The sequence below is a fragment of the Neofelis nebulosa genome, chromosome 3, assembly GCF_028018385.1.
Source record: "Neofelis nebulosa isolate mNeoNeb1 chromosome 3, mNeoNeb1.pri, whole genome shotgun sequence".
Classification (NCBI taxonomy): Eukaryota; Metazoa; Chordata; class Mammalia; order Carnivora; family Felidae; genus Neofelis; species Neofelis nebulosa.
The window spans coordinates 144494144-144515454 of NC_080784.1; the positions used below are offsets into that span (position 1 = coordinate 144494144).

At 41.5% G+C, this 21311-nt stretch overlaps 1 protein-coding gene across 7 annotated transcripts in view; it reads right to left on the reverse strand.

Annotated features, from left to right (window-relative positions):
- SEPTIN11 (septin 11) overlaps positions 1–21311 on the reverse strand; it is a 95708-nt gene that overhangs the window by 5723 nt on the left and 68674 nt on the right. Inside the window, exons 6-11 of one of the 7 annotated variants that reach the window (XM_058722174.1) lie at positions 18900–18996; positions 17487–17655; positions 11786–11918; positions 10163–10350; positions 4014–4081; positions 1185–1347 (exon numbers count right to left, since the gene is read on the reverse strand). In XM_058722174.1, coding sequence (XP_058578157.1) covers positions 4057–4081; positions 10163–10350; positions 11786–11918; positions 17487–17655; positions 18900–18996 — 612 coding nt within the window. In that variant the 3' untranslated portion in view covers positions 1185–1347; positions 4014–4056. Of the gene's footprint in view, positions 1–1184; positions 1348–1848; positions 2029–2512; positions 6599–10162; positions 10351–11785; positions 11919–17486; positions 17656–18899; positions 18997–21311 lie in introns of those variants that run through there. The other 6 variants (XM_058722175.1, XM_058722178.1, XM_058722177.1 and 3 more) reach the window with 6 other exon arrangements.

Here is a 21311-nt window from a genome sequence, read left to right on the forward strand (position 1 = left end):
GTTTGTGTTTAACTTATGAAACTGATAGGTCATGCTCTGGTATCAGTTAAGGAGTTGCCACCTACCCTTCCACCCCTAAACCAATCACTAGCATCACTAGTGTCACCAATGGTGACATCACTAGCAGGTTTATATGTTTACAGATTATAATGTAATATGGAGGGGATGGCTCTTGACATTTATATTTCGATCATTTAATGGCTCAGGTGAATTTGACTTTATTGCATTTAATTACAGTATCTAAGAAAGACTCTCACCAGTGTGCTCATCCAATTGCTCTAAAGAAACCTCTTTCCAAGAAGCAAATGATTCAAATGATTTAAGAGGTAGGGACTGTTGTTTCATTTCACCACAGAAGCACGTGTTACCATTCTTAAATGGAGGAGAACACTCCCAAGTGCAACCCGTGCCACCAATAGTATTTTCATGGTCCTCCTAATATGGGGCTGAAAAGTGATGGAAATAAGCAAAGACTAGATATAGACAAGTAATGAAATTATAAGGTAACTTAAATGCATGTTCGTGCTCTAGAACAGAAATGACTTTAGAAGTTGTCCCTTGATTAGGAAAAGTGCCCCTAATAGGTGACTGCTAATAAAGTAATCTAGCCCTTCCATCTCTCCAGCCCTTCACAATTGGGTCAGCATTAGAAACCACAGGCTCAACTGGCAAAAGTTTGTGTTTGCAGGCTGGGTGTACTTTAAGTGAATTCTAGCAAACTTTTTTCCACAGACATGGTAGAGAAAGCCACCTGGGTAACTGAGAAGACAATGTGATCAGAACCATTGTATTGAAGCGATTGTCTGGGACAGCTTTATAGTTTGTTGGGGTTTGTTCCCATGGTCTGGGACACAAAAAACTCTGGAAACAAGGTAAAGCGGAGGTTCACAGTACATAGAAAGGCAGGGATGGGCCCAGAAAGTTATTTTAAGGTACCTTTAAGTATAAAGTGAGTCCCAGAGGCAGAAAAGTCCTCTACCCAACATTGGCACATTTTAAACATGATTAAGACTTGTAGGTCATAACCCCAGTGACAGCAGAGGGATCTTTTGGTTGTATCTGAGATGACAGATTCTTAACCAGAATTCTGTGACTTAAACTTCACTTAAATTTCCCCTTGAACTTAAAACTGGCATAATTTCGATACCAAACTAAGTTTGAATAACCAATACATAAAACAGAACTGGCTAACTGGATTTTTTTTTTTTTTTCCAAAACAGAATCCCAAACCCAAAACAACTCTTATAAGGGATGCAGATAACAGAAAAAGAGTTAAATAAAACAACAATGGTTCCTGAATTTAAAGGAAGGATGCCCACTTCTCTCTCTCAAGAGGCAGATGGTCAGCTGAAAAATAAAAACATTGCATCAATAGAACACTCCGAATAAAAAAATTGTAGCCATCTCTGTTCATGCAATATCAAATGTTAAAAAAAAAAAAAAAAAAAAAAATCCCAAACGCGAAAACAACTCATAAAACTAACAAAAGGAAGGAGAATGTTGCCCGGATCTTATGACCTGATTGATGGTTGAGGGTCCTGATGGGGCTGTTCAGAATGTTGCTCATGGGACAGAGAGGTCTGGAGTTAACATGAAATCAAGTTTGCGGACCCTGGAGGTGGTGACCACCTCAGAGTAGGGTACATGCTGTCTTCAGTCCGTGAGTTCTCAGATCAGCTTCAAGAACATGACAGCTAAGCAAGAGGATTCCAACACATGGCTATCTTGGGTCTTGGCCCAAGTTCTTTTTTTCACTCAATTTCCTTTTAAGTACTATTGAGTATTCCTGTTTTTGGTAGTGATGAGTCACTTTAGTAACCACTATGGGCAGTGGTTTGTAAACAGACATTGACAAGTACAAACAGCAATGCAATATTTGACCCAGACTTTAAAAGAATAGGAGGCGATGGTGGAAATGAGGTAACTCTTCCCCAACACGTGTGAACAGACAGCTCCTGCTCTTCTAATGCTCTATGTCCATTAGGAGAGAGTAGGGCTTGTCAACAGGATGGTTACATAAAGAAGAAGCTACAGAAGAGAAAAAAGAAAGATTCAGATTCAAATTTGATTCTTAAAGTCTTAAAAAATAAAAAAAAAAAGGGGGGGGGGGCTTTTCTACAACTGTGAAAGAACAGCAGTGTATCAGTTACAGGGATGACTTCCCGGAGCACAGCTGGGGCTGAGCAGCCCAGCAGCGGTAGCACCAGAGGCCAGGGAAGAAGAGGAGACCTCGGCTTGGCCTGGAGGCGGTGTGGTGCCAGGAACACCAATCAGGACAGAAGGGAATGGGAATGGGAGAAAGGGTAGCAGAGACCATATGTGAAATACAGGATACCACATGGCAAGTATCTGGGAGGAGCTGGAGCCGTGCAGATGGTAGCATTTGAAATCCACCAGACAAGGCAGGAAAGCAGGAGACTCTTTCATCCCTACTTCTTTTGCCCAACATAATAACCATGTGTACATATGCATACCAAACACTGACTAAAAAGAACTCACAAAAGGGCACACATTGTTTGGGTAAAAATATATTTTCCCCCACTTTTATGTCATGGCACTAGTGATATATGCATAGATTACCTGTCCACCACTCTCCTACCTTAACAGACACCAAATTACGGAGCATGTTTGCTAAGTGATTACTTTCTTACTTGAAAAAAATGATATAGTTCATATCGATACAATTATTTTAGTTTTTAAAAAGGACGAGTGTCTAACATGCAGCTTACATATATGACAATTCTGCATTAACACTGAAAGTAGATTACACAACACTTTTTTTTTTAGAAACACATTGGTTATTTTCAAACAGCAAAATGACAGTGTTCTACAACTACAGTTTAAGGCATATCAGCATATTTTAAAATTAAGAAATAGACGAAGTTCTAATGCTGTTCACAGCTTTTCAATTTATTTAAAAAATTCCCTTCATACCTACATACAATCTAGACTTTGTAGGTCATAATTTCCACTAAAGAGTCATCACATATGTATCCTGTCAATGGAACCAAGACTTCTGGAAGCTGAGACTTGACGATTTCAGACACTTGCAAATGGCAAAGCAAAGGGATCTGAAAGGACGGTTTGGAAGGACCACACAGAGACAGTATGACATGGGTTGATAACAGCTGAAACCAAGATTCAACAGTCTGTATGTGACACACTAATGGATATGTCAAGAAAGTGAAGAAACCCAGTCCATTTGTTTGAGGTGCACAAGATATGAAGACTAAGTGTTATTGCTGGTGAGATTCCAAAGCAGAGAAGGAAGGTAATAAAGAACCTGTGCTCAGTGTGACATTAAATGTTCCCCTGGTTGAGATGCCCTTTCTGGACAAAACTTTGACCAGTTAAGAAGGAGCCTAGGTTGGGAAAACATAGTCTCTAACTGCTAATAAATTCCCAAAATGCTTCTCCATCACATTCTCCTGCATGTACAACTGTTACGAGTATCTAAAGTCCAGAAGCAATGGTCATTATGGTTGAACAAAAGATTTGGGGAGAGGCCAGCTAGATCTGGCAAAAAAACAAAAAAACAGGTGTGTTCACTGCTAGCAGTTAGCATGAGGGAAAGACCATTAAACCAAGATCGTCAAAAAAATTAAGCAGTCATAAAAGCAGCTTAGCATAAAAAACATTTCCCTCTTGATTTTCTCCAATGGAAGGTGGTAGTTTCTTATTCTACCTTTATTTACATAGTCAGAACCAAGGACCCTCTAATCTCCAGCGATGCCCACAATGCTGTGTAGAACACAGCTGGGAACAATAATTTCTGACCTCCATACTGGTATCAAGAAAAAACTGAATTTATATTTCTTGTGGAAAAGGTACAAATGTGGTTATTTTAAATATATATTTTTTTTTTTTTTTGTAAGCAAAGGCTACTCAAACCATTACCTCCCTATACCTCCCTCCAAAAAAGGAAAAAAAAAAAAAAATTCACCTATCCCGTTTGTTTCTCTAATTTTAAAAAAGTCCAAAAGATCTCAAAGTTTTCTTACTACTGTACTTACATGCAAAGGCGAAAGCACATCCAATTAGATTTGAGGGTATCATTTATTCCGTGCAGAGCCAAGGACTACTGTGAAAAAAGGCACAGATACAGAAAGAAGAGAAGGGCAGCAATAACAAACCAAACAGGGTGGGGCAGCAGGAGTAGAAAAGAGTTCAGAAGCAACATGTTAAAAAAAAAAAAAGCTTCTAGAACTTTCTTTTGACTTTTTATTCCCTGACTCTCCGTATGATTCATTTTGTCATGAAAATTTTCATGGGAGGAAAAAAAAAATCAACAATCTTGGAATCAAAAAGTCAGCTGGATGGATGCCTTTCACAGCGAGGCTCACTTTTGAAAAGGTTTCAGTGATGCATTAAAAATGGTAATTTTAAAATGACCATTTTTGGAATTTACATGTATATTTTCTGTTACAAGGCACAAAAATGCTCACACAAGCAGCGGTTGGAACAAGCATACAACACAAGTATTCAAGCTTTTGTCTGGTGCACAGCACATGAGCAAATTTAGCCATGGTTAGAATCGGCATGCCATCTAGTATTTGGCTGCTCCACAACTAGCTTTGGACTAGAATCATTAAAGAAAACAAAACAAAAACATTAGTCCAGTACCTCCTAAATCAGTCTTTATACCACCATTGCTGATTCTAGTTTGCAGTTTCTAGCCCAGCTTAGTTTGGGCTTCAGTGAAACTGAATTTTTACTTTGCCTACTTAAGCCTAACTCAGTTCATGGAAGACCATAACTTCTTTCCCCTGAAAGTATGATTGAGAGTGAAGAGAAGGAAAAAAAAGAAACTTTTTTGGAATCAACTAGAGACTTATTTAAAAAAAGGGGGAGGGGGGTGGATTGCATGTGTGTGTCAGCGAAGGTACAGTGTCTTCTATCCTATTTACCTGATGTCTGACTAGTGAAGGCTGGGAGGAAGCACAGAGCAGGAGCATCAGGTTCATGAGAAAGAATACTCTTTTAAGCAAGGAACAGGAGACTATTGAGTTAGAAGTTGGGAAGATCTTGTTAATGGAGGGGGAAAAAAAAAATCAAGAAGATGAAGGGATAAGCCTCACAAAGGAACAGAACCGAAAGGAGAGTCAATATGCCCCTTTCCGTGGTCTGTGTCGTGGCCTGTGGGTTGGCCCTGATTCTCAATGACAGGGTGACGGGCTGGGACACAGAGAGCAGGTGGAGCTAGTCATGGTGAGGACAAAATGAAGAAACTCCTTCAAGACAACTGGATATGAAAGACCAGCTGCTCTAGTTCTCCTCCCCGTTATCGCCAAATATGGAAAGGAGACCATGCACAGAAGCTAGATGTGCAGCTGAATTTCTACCTTCTTCACTCATGGCTTTGTGTCAAGTTCCTTCCCATTTCCTTCTTAATGTTTTATTTTTTTATTTTTGAGAAAGGAAGAAAGAGAGTGTGTGTGTAAACAGGGGGAGGGGCAGAGAGAGAAGGGCACAGAGGATCTGAAGCAGACTGTGGTGACAGCAGAGAGCCCGATGCGGGGCTTGAACTCATGAACTGTGACTGTGACCTGAGCCCAAGTCGGATGCTTGACTGACTGAGCCACCCAGGCGTGCCCCCCTTCCCGTTTCTACCTTAAATTGATGAGATCCCCTCATAATTTGTGCTGCAGATGATATACAGTTTAACAAATTTTCTATTTGAAGCATTTCTGAAAATTTTCTCCTCATGATTGAAAAGTATTATTAGAAGTACGGATATCCTAGAATCGGTCATTGACCACGGAGAGCGTGAAAGAGTGCTCATTGTAAGTGGAAGGGAGGTTGTGGGAAACCCATCATCCTTAGTAGAGGATTCTTCTACTAGGCAATGTTATATGACCTGACCTTGGAGATCACTAACTGTGAGAGGATCAGGTTGTACTGATAAAAGAGACCATCAGCAGTTCTCTCATTACAGTCCAACTTGTCCAGGATTTGAGAGATAGGGGTTCAGACATATTTTGAGAGCCATATGAGGGGACAGTGTGAAGAGACCCACAACATGGGTCAAATAAAATTATCATAATGAATCTCCATGCAAATGCATAGGTCCTAAAAAGCTGACCCACTGTTCTACCTACATACAAAGCTACCCTGGTTGGGGCACATGTGGAGAAGAGGCAGAGTGAGTTCAGGGCTTCTGCCACCATGGAGATGAGAAATCAAGAAAAGCCAAGTTGTTGTCATGGCTATTCAGGGTTATGGTTCAGCTGCTGAGACGATGAGAAGTTCTCCTGACAGACGTACATGGAGCCATTGACCCTCCGTCCCTCGGTCCAAAGCAACATACAAGCAACAGGCATGCTTCCTGCTGCCGCTCTGAACAGGCATAAAAGGCAAATCATTTACTTTCCAGAAACAAAGTCCAGCTGCACAGAGCTTTTGGTGTTATTCTCTTGTTCTATCATTTTCCACTACCCAACAACATTCAGCAAAATGAGTTAATAGTTATTGGTGTCTGGGGAAGGGTAAAAAAATAAAATAAAACAAAAGGACACAGATGGCAGAGATACAATATTACTGCAAAAGCAGGTGAATGCGGGACCATCCTTGGCTTGCCAGGCTTTATGTGAAGCTTGCACTGCAAGTTAAAAAACAAAACAAAAAAGTTAGAAATAATAATAAATAAAAAAGAAAGGAAAATTAGGAGTGCCAGCACCAGCATTCGGTGATGGTGAATGCTCATGCAATGATTATGGAATCGACAGAAATTAAAACCACAAATTTGAGTAAACTATTCTACACGACAAGCAAAAGCAAAATTTTAATACTGAATTAAACACATGGTTAGTTTCCGTTTGCATGTAATTTACGAGTGACTTCTTGAAACCACTACATGTGACAGTGGAAGGATTTGCTATTTGATTTTCATTTTCTCAAATAACATAAATCACAATCTATTAGGTTTGGTCATCACATCGGTACTGAATAGGAGCAACACCTTCCCATTACTGAGCGGCTGGAGTCAGAGAATAAATCTACAATAACGTCTTCAAAAGATGAACTTGGGGACTGGGATACAGTGAGTGGTCATGCTATTAATCTACTTGGAAAGGGAAAACAGGATGAGCATCGTGTGGCTACAGCTACAGCAGGTGCCAGGAGCCTTCCCCCGCGTTTAGGTACAACGCAAAACCAAACCCGAGATCCGCACATCTAATTTTAGGCAAGTCTGAAACATGCAACTTCATTCCTTAGCAAGAATTAAAAAAAAAAAAAAAAAAGTTGAGTTTTTTTTGTTTTTTTTTAAGATGAGTGGATGACTGTATAAACCATGGTTATCAGATGCCAGGTACAGTTTTAAAATGATGGATTTTAAAACTTCCTTTTGGGATGGATGAAACGTCACCACCAACGCCCACTGGCAATTGTGCAAAGTTTCAGAAAAGAATGCTGTCCACTGAACAACTTACCCTCGGGTACTCGCACCACTGCGGCATAGCCGCAAACAAGGGAAGTGCCTTGGTGGCCAGAAAGGGCAGGAGGTGGGGTCCGGCTAACGGCAGTGCCAGGGTTAGCTCTACTTTGTCTGTAATCTTAGGGAAGGTTATATGCTCTCATGCCACTACAGCTCAAGTAGAAGCATAAAGCCTTACCTACGTTATAAAGGGCGCGTCATTAGAATAGAAAAAACAGAATTTAAAACTATTAGAAAAACTAATTTCCGAGGTGGAAGCATACCAGGTGAATAAATAAGCGTCTCTTTCGTAAAAATTGTCTCCCTGAAACAGAGCCAGCCCCTAAGTGGCATGTATGGTGACTCCAGCATCTCTTCCAGCTACACGAGGAGACAAGAGTCTCCCATTTATTTTCAAAGAGCTGCTCTGGTTACCCTGGTGACTGTCTTTCTGTGGTCCTCTCTAACCAGAACTCTCCCCTGGCTGGAAGGGGTGGCAGGGGTGGGAGAGGGGTGGTTAACTTTTATACTTCAGGCCTCCAACTTGCAGTTGCTTTCTGTGCTCAAATGGGAAAGTTGTAGAAAAGGTTAAGAACCTGCCAACACATATGTGCCATCGTCAGGTACAAAACCTGGTCACTACTGCACACCAAATGAAGTCTAATTCTATTAATGATACACAAGAATGTATAAATAAGGCTAAAATAGAATTTGCACATATTTCATGTAAACTTGAAAAGCATTATACACCACTAAGGCCCAAGGCTGGGGTGAAAATAACCTAAAATGATCAAAAGGGCAAGGAAAACCTCCCTACGCTGGGAAGTCTATTACTGGAGAGACCTTTTTTTAATGGAGGCACAGTACGGATCCGCTCTTGGAACTAGTATTGCTTAAAGGCACATCCAGCGTACGTGAAATATCCTTGGAACACTGCTGGTCTTTTAAAAACATTTTTAGTTCTGAAACATGTACCTTTATGCACATTAGTGCTTAAGGGTAAGAAAAACTTGACTTTGGGTTTCCTAAGCTGTGAGTCAGCAGCTTTTTTGTTTCATCCATGCCTATGGATGTGGTCATTTACACACACACACACACACACACACACACACACACACACACATACACACACACTCTCTCTCTCTCTCTCTCTCTCTCTCTTTTTTATCTTGGGTTAGTTAGGATCAACAAGTGTATAGATATGCCAAATGACTTTCATTTCATCTCTGAATCTCTGCATGGGGAACGTCACCATGAGTGACTGATACTCTCCCAACAAGCACAGCACAAGGCACTTTCTTGAACTGGATTAAAATCTGGGCAATTGTTACTCCCAGAATTAATCCAGCATAAGTAAAGTTTCAGCCCTTGGGAGGCCTTGAACACTTGGGTCTGCACCAACCCCATAGAAATCACACCACATCTACACCAGCTACTTTCTATTGCTTAGAAAACATGCTTACTTCTTTGCTCTCTTGACACATTTTCTGCTGTCTCAGAGCTTGGAAAGTCAAAGGCATAATTTAAAACTCTCTCCGTGTATCACTGTAGAAGTCTATTGTGCTTTCTGCCACAGGCAGTGTAATGAGGTCCATCAGGGGTGAGTCTGCATGCTCACCAAGACTAAGGACACCACCACTGTGCCCAGTCCCCCATGATAGGTCTCAATTACTGCGCAGATTCAATCCTATCTGTTCTATTTGTTAAAATTTAATGCTTTGCCTACCCAAGTACCAACATTTTTATCGTTTACTTAATTGTCCGCTTTTCCCCTAGAATCTCGGCATCTAAGGATAAAGAGCAAGAATCCTGAAACACATTCGGGGCTGCCTTATCGCTGCCCTAGGAGCACCGTGTGTTAGACCAAGCAGGGCAGTATCTGTGGGTTCGCCATCCAGCCGCCACAAAAGATTTCCTAGAAGGTACTGTACTGACCACTGTGCTTATTGTCAATCCAGTAGCGATTGTCATAAAACCGCACTCTCTAGTCGTTAAGGTGCTTTGATGTAGAGCTTCAAATCATGAGAGAATTTCAAGGCAGGCCCAAGTCTCCCACTGGATTCAGGCAGCCACTATTGGAATATTACAGGAAGTGACTACTTTAAGAGCAGAATCTGACCCTTTGGCACATTAAGTCAAAGCCATATTTTAAAAAAAAATTTTTTTTTTTTTTGGTATGGAGATAGGTGTGTTTTGAGGATTGGTGAGGGTGTCTTAACTGGAAGGGTATTTTGATCCCATTTCCACAATAAAACAATTCACCATCTTACTGAATTTAAGGGAAAACTTGTGGCCACTAGCGGTTCGTCCCGATCTTCCATTTCGGAAACAAGGCTTTCAGTGACTGGCTTATCAAGCCTCACGACACAGGATAGAAAAATTTTAACAATCATCATTTTAGGATGCCCTTTATCAAGAGTCATGAGGATTGTCTCCAGGGAGTAGTGAAGAGATATGGACTGTCTTCTCAAGAGTCCTAGTGTTGGTGCAGAAGATGCCACCAGAGACAGCAGGTTCCTCCAGCCCTGATTGCTTGGTCATGTGGTCAAGTTTTATAAATTAATATTTCTGTACCCTTTACAAATACTTTAAAAACCTGTATCATCTTCCCTGCACTGTAGAGAAAAGACTTGCATTTATCTTTCTGGTAACAGACCAGTTTCCAGTCTGTAAATGGGAAAAAGTAGAAACATGCAAGAGGAATCAATGGTTAGAGGGCCCCGATGCATGGGGGGGACACCCGCTTACTTTTTCTTATCCTTGTCTTTCTTGGTTTGCTGGGCCCCAGACTGCTGTGCCTGGGACTGCAGGAGCTGAGCCGCTGCCTTCTTCTTCTGGAAGTTGTTCACCTCCTCCTCCAGCTCCTTCTTCTTGTCTTCCACTTTCTTCTTCTCTTCTTGGTGTGTCCGCTTTAGGAGGTCAAACTTCTCATGGAGCTGGAGAGGAAAAGAGGAGGCCAAGTTTGGTGAGGGGAGTGGAAAGTTACAGCTGAAGATCTTCTGCATCTGTTCAAACCCCAAACATGCTTCGTGTTCCTGCACGTGCTTTAATCCCACGAGGGAAGCACCGTCTGGCACTCCTGGAGGAGCCAGGCTGAGAGGGCAAAGATCACCCCTCGGAGCCCTATGAGCCTTTGAGATTTGGAGCCTGTGGCACTCACTAAAGGGAATTCTGTTCATTTTTACTGATAATAAAATACATATTCATTGTAAAAAGCATAAGGAAGAAAATAAAAATTATCCATGCTCCTAACAGAAATTACCCAAGTGGTAATGGTAGTTCTTTATTTCTGGTCCTTTTTCAAAATGTATAATATACAGTTACTTAGAGACATACACAGTGACCACAGATGATGTATGGTGTTCAAATAATAAGAATATGTTGGGAGATTTCTGGCAAATTTCTTGACAAACCAAATTCAGAAAATTATCACAAGGCAGAAACAAAAGCAGGAAGGAAGGGAGGGAGGGAAGAAAGAATGAAGGAAATAACTCTTAGTAGATAATTCTAGATTTCCATCCAGCATCCACTTGGTATTTATAATCAACAACAAATAAGGCTCAACTTTCCTTTCTCTGTAGCAAAACTATACTGAGTGCTTAGCTATTTAAATAACCTCTAAATTTCAATAGGCTTTATAAAGATAAATGAAAAGAGAATGATGAAGAAATTATTTAGACAATTTGGAAATGAATATAGCTATAGGTCATGCACTTGAGATACTCATTATCTGCCATCAGAGACAAACAGATTACTCTCCCTCCCTCCCCCTCTCACGCTCTCCATATGAGAAAAGTGTTATGCAGAAACCCATATGACCTTCTAGGAGGCAGTTAATCTGGCCTGGTCACGGGCAATGAGAGGAGTCAAAGGATGCTGGAGCAGGGAGAGCATGCCCACAAAGGAAAAAGATGCATATACAGATAGGGCATATGGAGACCATTACCCATCAGGTTGTGCCCAAGGGCCCATCCACTGTTTAGCTCACTGAGTTGGCTCATAGACTAAGACAATAGTAGTAATAATAGTCCCAGAATCCCAACTCTTATGTTGCAAGACTTATGAATTAAGGAGATATTGAGCTACAGAGAACATGAGACCACGCCTGAAGACCTAAGGTCTAGTTTTGGTTTCAGCTCTGCTACTTACTAGGTATGGGACTGCATAACTCATTTAAGCTTTATGGCTCTCAGTTTTATCATCTGTAAAATGGGAATAATACATGACCTGCTTCTCTTACCATGGTAGCTGCTCATGTGATAAAATATATGTAGAAAGTACTTAGGAGAGCATGAAGTTCTATATAATGTGAAGTATTAATAACACATCTTACTTATTTTTCTCTCACTTGAAGGAGGACAGATGGCTTACCTCTTTCTCTGCCTCTTTGAGTTCAGCTTCTTTCTCCTTCACTCTCATAACAAACATTTGCCTCATTTCTTCTTCTTTCTTCTGAAGTTCTCCCAGAAATTCATTTCTTTTTGCTTCGTACGTCTCCTGAAGACTATTCAAAAGCCAAACCAAGGACAGTGTTGTGAAGTTGAATAGGAAATTTCAGCTCATATAATTTCTACTCATTGCTTCCAATAAATAGGTAAGGCTGCCACTTACCATATCAAAGGACACATAAAATGGCACACCATCTTCTTTTGAGTTATGCAGTGATCAGAAAGACAAGCACATCAAGAGCCAGAGATGAGTCAATAAACACAATTTGGCACTACAGGGATGTCTTACTGGCTAAGTGTATCCTATCTCTATTCACACAGAGAAAGCCTGGGTTGGACTGGCTGGTATTTTCCAGAGCAGCAAACAAGTAGACACCAAGATGAGAGTTAGAATTTTAAAAAATGAAAGCAGTAGTGTAGGGAGAGAGTGCAAAGGCACTGGAGCCACACACACCAGGGTTTGGATTCTGGCCACAGCAACTTACTGACTGATCTTGGGATGGGCACAGACCCTATGCTTCCGTGTTCTCTGTGTAAGATGCAGCTACACCAGCATTTACCTTCTAGGGATAGGATTATGGGGATTCAGTGAGGGCAAAGTGAGTAAAGCATTCGATATACCATCAGTGCTTAGCAAATATTACCCTTCCCCACTCACCTCCCTCCAGCCCCCAATTCAGAAAACAGACTCAGTGAACCATCTAGAGACAATAGTATATCTAAACATATTATAGAAAATTGCTGCTTTTCAAGTTATATTATCAATTGAAAGTAGAGCAGGGAAGAGTTTTATTTTTATCTTAAATCCCATCCTCCTCCTGACTCTCTACAGAACGTTGAGCCCAATATTTTAAATTGAATGCTAGATTCAGCTTTACCTCTAAGTCAGAACAAATATATTGGCAGAAAAATTGCTTTTGGTAACACAACTTAAGAAAACACACCCCCATACCTACACCTACACAGAGAGACAAGTGCTGATATTTGATAAGGTGCGGTTTCTAGTTCTCCCTTGGTCTCCCTAGAACAGCACCCGTTACGGTAATGCGAGTCTGCGGAATATCCATCTCTACCCGTGGGCTGAATTCATCCTAAGTGCTGACTCCAAATTGGAGTGGATAACCTGTGGATAACCCCGGGGACCATGCAGAGCTGCCTCCCAGCATCCACACTGGTCCTTTCAGAAGGAGAAAAAGGACGGAGTCAAACAGTCAGAAAATGTCTTCAATAGGATTGCTTATACTTCTATAATCAACACTTTTATTGGTTGATTAAAAATAAGTTCTCCTACCCCCAAGGGTGTCCACACTCACCTGTTAATGAACAATCGAGCACTTTGAGTTTCCAGAGGTATATTTAGCTTTCACTTATGAAACAAAAACATTCTGGGCCAATGTTGACATTGGCTAATACTTACTAATAGCAATATTTAGACTTGAGATTTAAGATACATAGCCACGGAGATACAGAAATGTATTGACAGAACTAATTCATGGATTTGATTTTGCTTGTTAGCATCTAATAAACTCTTCATTACCAGTATTTAGATCAGAACTGCTGAAGGCAGAAGATGACCTCTCCCTGCTATAAAATTTGGGGGGAATCTCTGTTTTTTATTTATGATAATGAATAGATCTCCCTTTTCAAGGGAAAGGAGAATGAGAATAGGTACTTCAGTTCAGACTTCATTCTGGTAATTCACACAGTGTAATTCTCTCTCTGTTACAATCTTCTGGAACTACCTGGTGAAGGGTATCCTGGAGAATAACACATCACCAGTGGTACGAAGCAATTTACACACAAGAATTCACTAATCCTTACACACCCAATAAGGTGGGTATTACTATCTACCTCCCACTTCATAGATGAAGAAACTTGGAGACAAGTGTTTAGTAATCTGTCCAGGTCACACAATGAAGAGTAACAGACCTGGGATTTGCACCCAGGCCATCAAGCTCAGACAGGAACTCTATCCACTGCACTCCATTGCACAGAGGTCCGCATGTTCCCCAAAACAAATGGGTCTCATGAACCTGAAAACTTTGTGATCTCTTGAGAGAATAGTGGTAATTAAACCCTTTTTGTGACCTGACAAGAGTCAGGGGAAGGGGGCACTCTGAGATAAGGAATGGGCAGTTTGGACAGGGACTGTTGGGGTAAAGTACAAAGGAGTCTCAGGAGAAAAGAATCAGGAACAGGATCAGTCCAGTCCCTATTGTGTCCTACATCCTCTTCCCTCTTCTGGCATCTTCAGATGCCAGCCGGAAGGGGCCAAGGTCTCAATGAGGGGGACCTGGGTCCAGAGAATGCATGCTGCTCTGGTTGGGCTGAAGACCACAGGGCAGCAGGTGGTAAGATGGGCACAGGAGAAAGCAAGCTGACATGTGGGTAGGTAGGTAGACAGATACACAGATTCTGCCACAGGACAACAAAGACATAACTCTAAACTGAGGCAGGTCAAGGACACCACCAGAAATACATTCAGTTAGCTTTACTGGCTCCGACGTACTTCCAAGGCTTTCATACAGCCTCTTACTGTGTTTGTCCAGCTCCTGGTTTTGCTTCCTGCTGTACGATATATTCAGGTGATGGCTGCCCCTTACTAGCCTTGGCTTTAGAGATTAAGATTACTCTGTGCTTTATAAACACAAGAGCAGCTTGGAGGACAAAGAGTGGATACCGGGTGCTCAAAGGAAGGATGGACCTCACTGTACACCCACAAAGAAATCCTCTGCTTTGGGAATATACTTATATTCCTCCCAGCTCACCCAAAATTCACATGGAAAAAAATCCCAAGAGCATCTGGGAATGATGGCTTTGAAGATGAAATTTTGGGAAACCACTCAAATCAGCAGCAGCTTTTGCTTCCCCTTAATTGTGGTGCCCTTCATGCAGGGTCCCCTCACTGCACCCCTTCAGTGTGGTCCCAGGCTCAAGAAGTGCTGGGGATGCTGGAAATGCCTCAGAGGGAAAGTCTGAGACATCTATAAAATGTTGCTACTGCCAATGTCAGAGAAACTGCCTGTGGTCTCTTCCACGAGTTTTATGGTTTCAGAGCTCACATTTAGGCCTTTAATCCATTTTGAGTTTATTTATATGCATGGTGTGAAAAAGTGGTCCACTTTCATTCTTTTGCATGTAGCTGCCCAGTTTTCCCAACACCGTTTATTGAAGAGACTATCTTTTCCCCATTGCATATTCTTGCCTCCTTTGTCACAGATTCTGACCACAGAAGGGTGAGTTTATTTCTGTGATCTCTACCCTGTTCCACTGATCTATGGGTCTATCTTTGTGCCAGTACCAAACTGTTTCAATTACTAGAGGCTTGTAGTATATCTTGAAATCTGGGATTACGATACCTCCAGCTTTGTTCTTCTTTCTAAATATGTCTCCTCAGGCAAGGGAAACAAAAGCAAAAATAAACTATTTGGACTGCACCAAAATAAAAAACTTCTGCACAGCAAAGGAAATCAACAAAATGGCAAGGTAACCTACTGAACGGGAGAAAATATTTGCAAATGAAATAGCTGATAAGGCAGAGGACCTGAATAGATATTTTTCCAAAGAAGACATACAGACATACAGATGAAAAGATGCTCAATATTACTAATCATCAGGGAAATACAAATCAAAATCACAATGAGATATCACCTTATGCTTTTCAAAATGGCTAATATCAAAAAGACAAAAAATAATAAGCAGTGGTGAGGACGTGGAGAAAAGAGAACCCTCATGCACTTTTGGTGGGAATGTAAATTGGTGCGACCACTGTGGAGAACGGTATGGAGATTCTTCAAAAAATTAAAAATAGAAATACCATATAATCTAGCAATTCTACTACTGAATATTTACCTAAAGAAAATAAAAATATTAGTTTGAAAAGATATGTGTACCTTATGTTTATTGCAGCATTATTTATAATAGTCAAGATATGGAAGGAACCTGGGCACCCATCAATAAATGGGTGGATTAAGAAAATGTGGCATGTATACACAATGGAATATTGCTCGGCTTATAAAAAAAAGAATGAGATATTGCTATTTGTGACAACATGGATAGACCCAGAGGATATTATGCTAAGTGAAACAAGTTGAGCAGAGAAAGACAAATACCATATGGTTTCATTTATATGTGGAATCTAAAAAATAATAATAATAATAACAAACGAACAAAGCAACAAACAAGCAAACAAAAACCAGACCCTTAAATATAAAGAACAAACTGGTGGTTGCCAGAGGGGAGGTGGATCAGGGGAATGGATGTAATAGGTAAAGAGGATTAAGAGGTACAAACTTCCAGTTATACAGTAAGTAAGTCATGGAGATGACAAGTACAGCATGGGCAATATAATCAATGATATTGTAATAATGTTGTTTGGTGACAGACAGTGACCACTGAGGAAGGTACAGAATTACCGAATCATTGTGTTGTACATCTGAAACGAATATAATACTGTATGTTAATTATACCTCAATAAAAAAAATAAATATAGTGAGATGTAAAAACAAAACAAAACAAAAAGGAAACCTTAGGCCAGAAGAAATGGAACCAAATGGGACATGGAAGATGTGTGAATAAAGCATATCCTCTACAAGTCAAAAGGCCTGGACAACATCTGCCACCATCCTGAAGTCCCTGAAGTGAGCGAGGCCAGAGCAGGAGGCTGGACCCAGCTTGGCCAGGCCTTCAAGAGCCCTGCTGGACCTACCCAGCAACACCTCCTTCTGGTGGGCAGTTACCCTGCACTTGCAGGAGGTATTTTAATTTAAATGCCAAAAACAGAGAGAGCAGAAGAGGGAACAGTCTTTACCAAGAAACGGCAGCCCCTAATCATGCCCAGGCACACCTCACATCACCTCAACTGAAATCTCCATTAAGACCCAGTGTGGGCCCAGTTTGGACAAAGCAATCCTCTTCTGGGCCCACAGGTGGCAAACCTGGCCTGGTGGCCCTGCCTTCCCTCCCCACTCTGTGGCCAAGGTACTCAGCCCCTGCCGCCCCTCCCCCACGGCCTAGGTTCTGACAGCAGCTGGGCCTTTGCTGGGCCGCTAATTCTGCATTAATTCCCCCCCCTCACATTTTGCCACTTCATCTCCATCCATCGATGATGTGGGAAAACACACAAGAAACTTTCTACAAGTTATTCCCTTTCTTCCTCATTAGTTGTTAGCATTGGACTGAAACACAGAGAGCTGATAAGAGTCCTGGGAAGTGAAACCTGGCTGGCAACCATGAACGAACGGAGCAAACTGTACTGAGCGGCCACACCTCTGTAAATGCCTAGACCAGGCTCTGTGCCTCTGTGAGTATAATGATTAAGAGCAGGGGTTCAAAACTCACTCCATCACTTCCTACTTGTAGGACCTTGGGTAGGTCGCTTACACTTTCAGTGCCTTAGTTTCCTTATCTGGAAAATGAGGATGGCAGTGACATCATCTACATCGCTTAGTTGAGATAATACCAGTAAAGTGGTTATCGCAATGCCTGGCAACTATGCTTACTAACGTGTCCCCGCCAGGTCCCTCAATCACTGCTATCTCAATCCGATAAGCATTTTGGTGATGGAACAACACACCATTCAAGCCACTGTCTGGGAAACAGCTGATTGCTAGGTGCCCTCATACCTGAAGGGCTTGCTGTCAGGGTCAGTGTCCTTGAACCCCATCTCCTCAAGCTTACAGCGCCGATACAGTTCATAATGGCGGGTGTGAGTCTGTTCTCGCAAATCTTCCATGTTCACGCGGATCAGCATCTCCCGAAGTTTCACAAAATCACAGTGGTTTTCATTCTCAACTGCAAGAGATGGGAAGGTGGAAGCGGCTATCAGCAATGACATCCCTAAAAATCTGAAGTGACACTTTCAAAAAGTTATCACCATCGCTCCTGAAATCTCAAAGCTGTGAAGACCCTTCACTGGATTCGCCTTACATTCCCAACGAGGACAAGATTTTCGACAATGTGGACCATAATGTTGATGACCACAGTGATCGCAGAGTGCCTGCTCAGGGCAGGGCATTGCAAGAGGAACTTTATAAATATTGTCTTTATCCTTCAGAACAATTCTGCCAAGTAGGCATTGTGACTCTCGTCTTATAGATGCAGAAGCAAGGCTTTGATAAGGAAGCTGACTTCCTGAGTACTGGGAGCAGAATCTACGTTCAAACACAACATCTGGCTGCAAAGCCAGGTCTATTTCCACTACTCTGTGCCCCCTGGAAGTATACAAGGCAGGTTCTACATACCACTTCCTTTAATTTCATCAACACTATGAAAAAAGCTTTATTATAGAGAAATAGGTAAGATTCATAAAAATTGTAATTTTCTTAGAGATCTGAAAGGTACAATTTCTTTTCCCTTCTCACAGATTTATTGCCTTTATTCAGAAAAAAAGAAAAGGGGGACTGATAGATCTTAAACTAATGAAGAAACTTTCTATAGCTATCCTACTTAACCTATAGCATCAGATGTCCTCCCTCAAAACACACAAAGGCAGGAAAATAGGGTCCTTGCCTATCAAAGTGACATATGGGAAGCTTCTTCAGGTCAGAGACTATGATCATGTCTCCCAGCACCAAACAGGTCATAATTCTCAGATATCCACTGAGATAACATTTAATTGGAAGACAGGTTTTCCAGAGATAATGGAGAAACAAGTAACTTCTTGTTTACAAGAAATCTTTTGCAGCTTTCTTATTATACTTTCCTGATGAAACTGGTATGAAAGTTGTTGAAACTTCTAGGGAAGAGCTCTTTTCTACCAGGAATTTATACTCAATTTGCCACACAAGCCAACATTCTTGAGGGGCTGCCTCACCGGAAGTAGGGCACTGTGGTCACTTCTCCCCACCATCTACCTACTTGGTCACAGGGTCTTGCTTCCTCACTTCACAACTGCCATGTGTACAACCCTCCCTTCGTCCTGCCTTTGGTTGAGGACCTCCCCCAAAACCTCCCCAAACATGGCAGAGAGGGAAGAAGCCAGAACAGTCACCACAGGAGTTAAATGTGGAGACCCCTTCCCCCTAATGTGCACATACCCTGCACCACACCCCAGGGGTACTGCCTGGCCTTCGCCATCTTGTTGCCGATCTTCACCTCTTCAGTGCTGCCGACCACAGCAAACGGGAGATGGACCTGGGAAGCAACACAAGGACAGAGTTGTTACCTTCTCCAGGTCTTGCCCAGGCTGGTTCTCCACCTTGCCTAGGCTCCACCCCTTCTGCCAGCCTCACTTAGTGAGGGGGAGACAAAGGGGAGGGTGGGTAGAAGAGGGAGGAAGCTCTGCAGGTCAGCAGAGGTGGGCTTCGTGTACCCCACTCCTCCTATGACCAAATATTGATTATGTGGTATGAGCTGATTCAAAGGAAACCGTAGGTGTCTTTGCAACCACACAGGAAGCTTCAGACACATGTTGTCCAAGACTGTAGCCGCTAATATATGTGGCCACTGAGCATCAGAAACAGGGCTTACAGGAACAAGAAACTGAATTTTAGTCTTATATACTTTTCTTTTCTTTTTTTTTTAAGTACAGTTATTTTGAGAGAGACAGAGACAGCGCAAGTAGGAGAAGGGCAGAGAGAGAGGGAGGGAGAATCCCAAGCAGGCCCTGACTGACAGCAGAGCCCAATGTGAGGCTCGAACTCTCAAACCAAGAGATCATGACCTAAACTGAAATTAAGAGTTGGGGGCTTAACCAACTGAGCCACGCAGATGTCCCACTTTTATTTACTTTTAATTATTTTACCTTTGAACTTAAAAATATAACAAAATATTTTTCCGTGAAATAAAACTGTATTGTTTTGGGACTGCACTTCATTTTGCTTTAAACTTAAATTTTCTAAAAAAAAAACAAAACAAAAAACTAAAAAACTAGTTCACTCAATGTGGATGAAAACATTAGAGGAAAATTATCTTTTTGGTACTTATTTCATGTTGAAAAATTTTCAAGTGTGTTAGGAGTAATTTGGGTATGCTTCCAAATTGGGATATGCTGTAACTGTAAAATATACATTGGATTTCAAAGACTTACTATGAAAATATCTCATTAATTTTTATATTGATTGCATATTGAAATAATATTTTATTTTATTTTTTTTTAACATTTATTTATTTTTGAGACAGAGAGAGACAAAGCATGAACGGGGGAGGGTCAGAGAGAGAGGGAGACACAGAATTGGAAGCAGGCTCCAGGCTCTGAGCCATCAGCCCAGAGCCCGACGCGGGACTCGAACTCACAGACCGGGAGATCGTGACCTGAGCTGAAGTCGGACGCTTAACCGACTGAGCCACCCAGGCGCCCCTTGAAATAATATTTTAAATATATTCAGTTAAATAAGTTTTTTAATTAATTTCACATTTCCTTTTACTTTTTTTAATGTGACTACTGGGAAATGGTAAATTGTTTGTGTGGTTCATATTATATTTCTAACAGCATTGCTTTACAGTTGGCCATTGCACAAAATTCAAATCAGAACTACATTTTGGCCCAAATTATTGGCCCAAGCCTTGCAACCCAGACTTCTCCCAAGCAGAGGTGGTGTTCAAAACAACTGACTATTTCACGTTGCTTTATTTGGTAGCTATGGCTACATTCTGGGAGTGTGGGTGGTAGGGACAGTAATTCCATCTTTTTTTCTATTAAAATGTAAGAATAAGAAGATCTGAAATGGTTGTTCTGAGAATTATTATTTCAGTTCCTTGATCCACTGTTCTTCTACTGTAGGCAAGTTGAGAAAGATGAGAATGTCCTACAGCCAAATCCTCTCCCACAGAGGACATAACCCTCAGCCCAGGATGCCCAGGTGGTACTTCATTTGCTGCTCAAGATACTTATATTCTCTGGTTCATCTCACACTCTATAGGAAGGAAAGAAAGCACATCCCTTTCACAGACTCCAAGTCTGGAACTGTAATGTGTCCCCTGAAGTTGAGGAGCAACAGGGCCCCGCTGGCCACCATTCTGCCATAATGACCAAGGAAAGAGTTTTCTCGGCTCACACTGAGTGACAAAAGCAACTGCCAGTGAAATCTGTTTTCCACATATCATATGGGATTTCATCACCAGGAATTATTGGCAAGGAAGAAACTTAAAAAAAATTCTTGTTAAAGAACAAGATTAATTTCGGACTATCAGTTTGATTAATCTGATAAAGAGACAAAGAGCCAAGATTCATGGGACTTTTTTCTAATGTTTATTTTTGAGAGAGAGAGAGAGAGAGAGAGAGAGAGAGAGAGAGAGAGATTGAGTGAGTGGGCGAGGGGCAGAAAGAGAGGGAGACACAGAATCTGAAGCAGGCTCCAGGCTCTGAGCTATCAGCATAGAGCCCGATGCGGGGCTCAAACCCAGTAACTACGAGAACATGACCTGAGCAAAAGTCGGATGTTTAACCGAATGAGCCACCCAGGCATCCCCATGGGTAGTTTCTTTCCAAGAAATTTAACACAAATTTA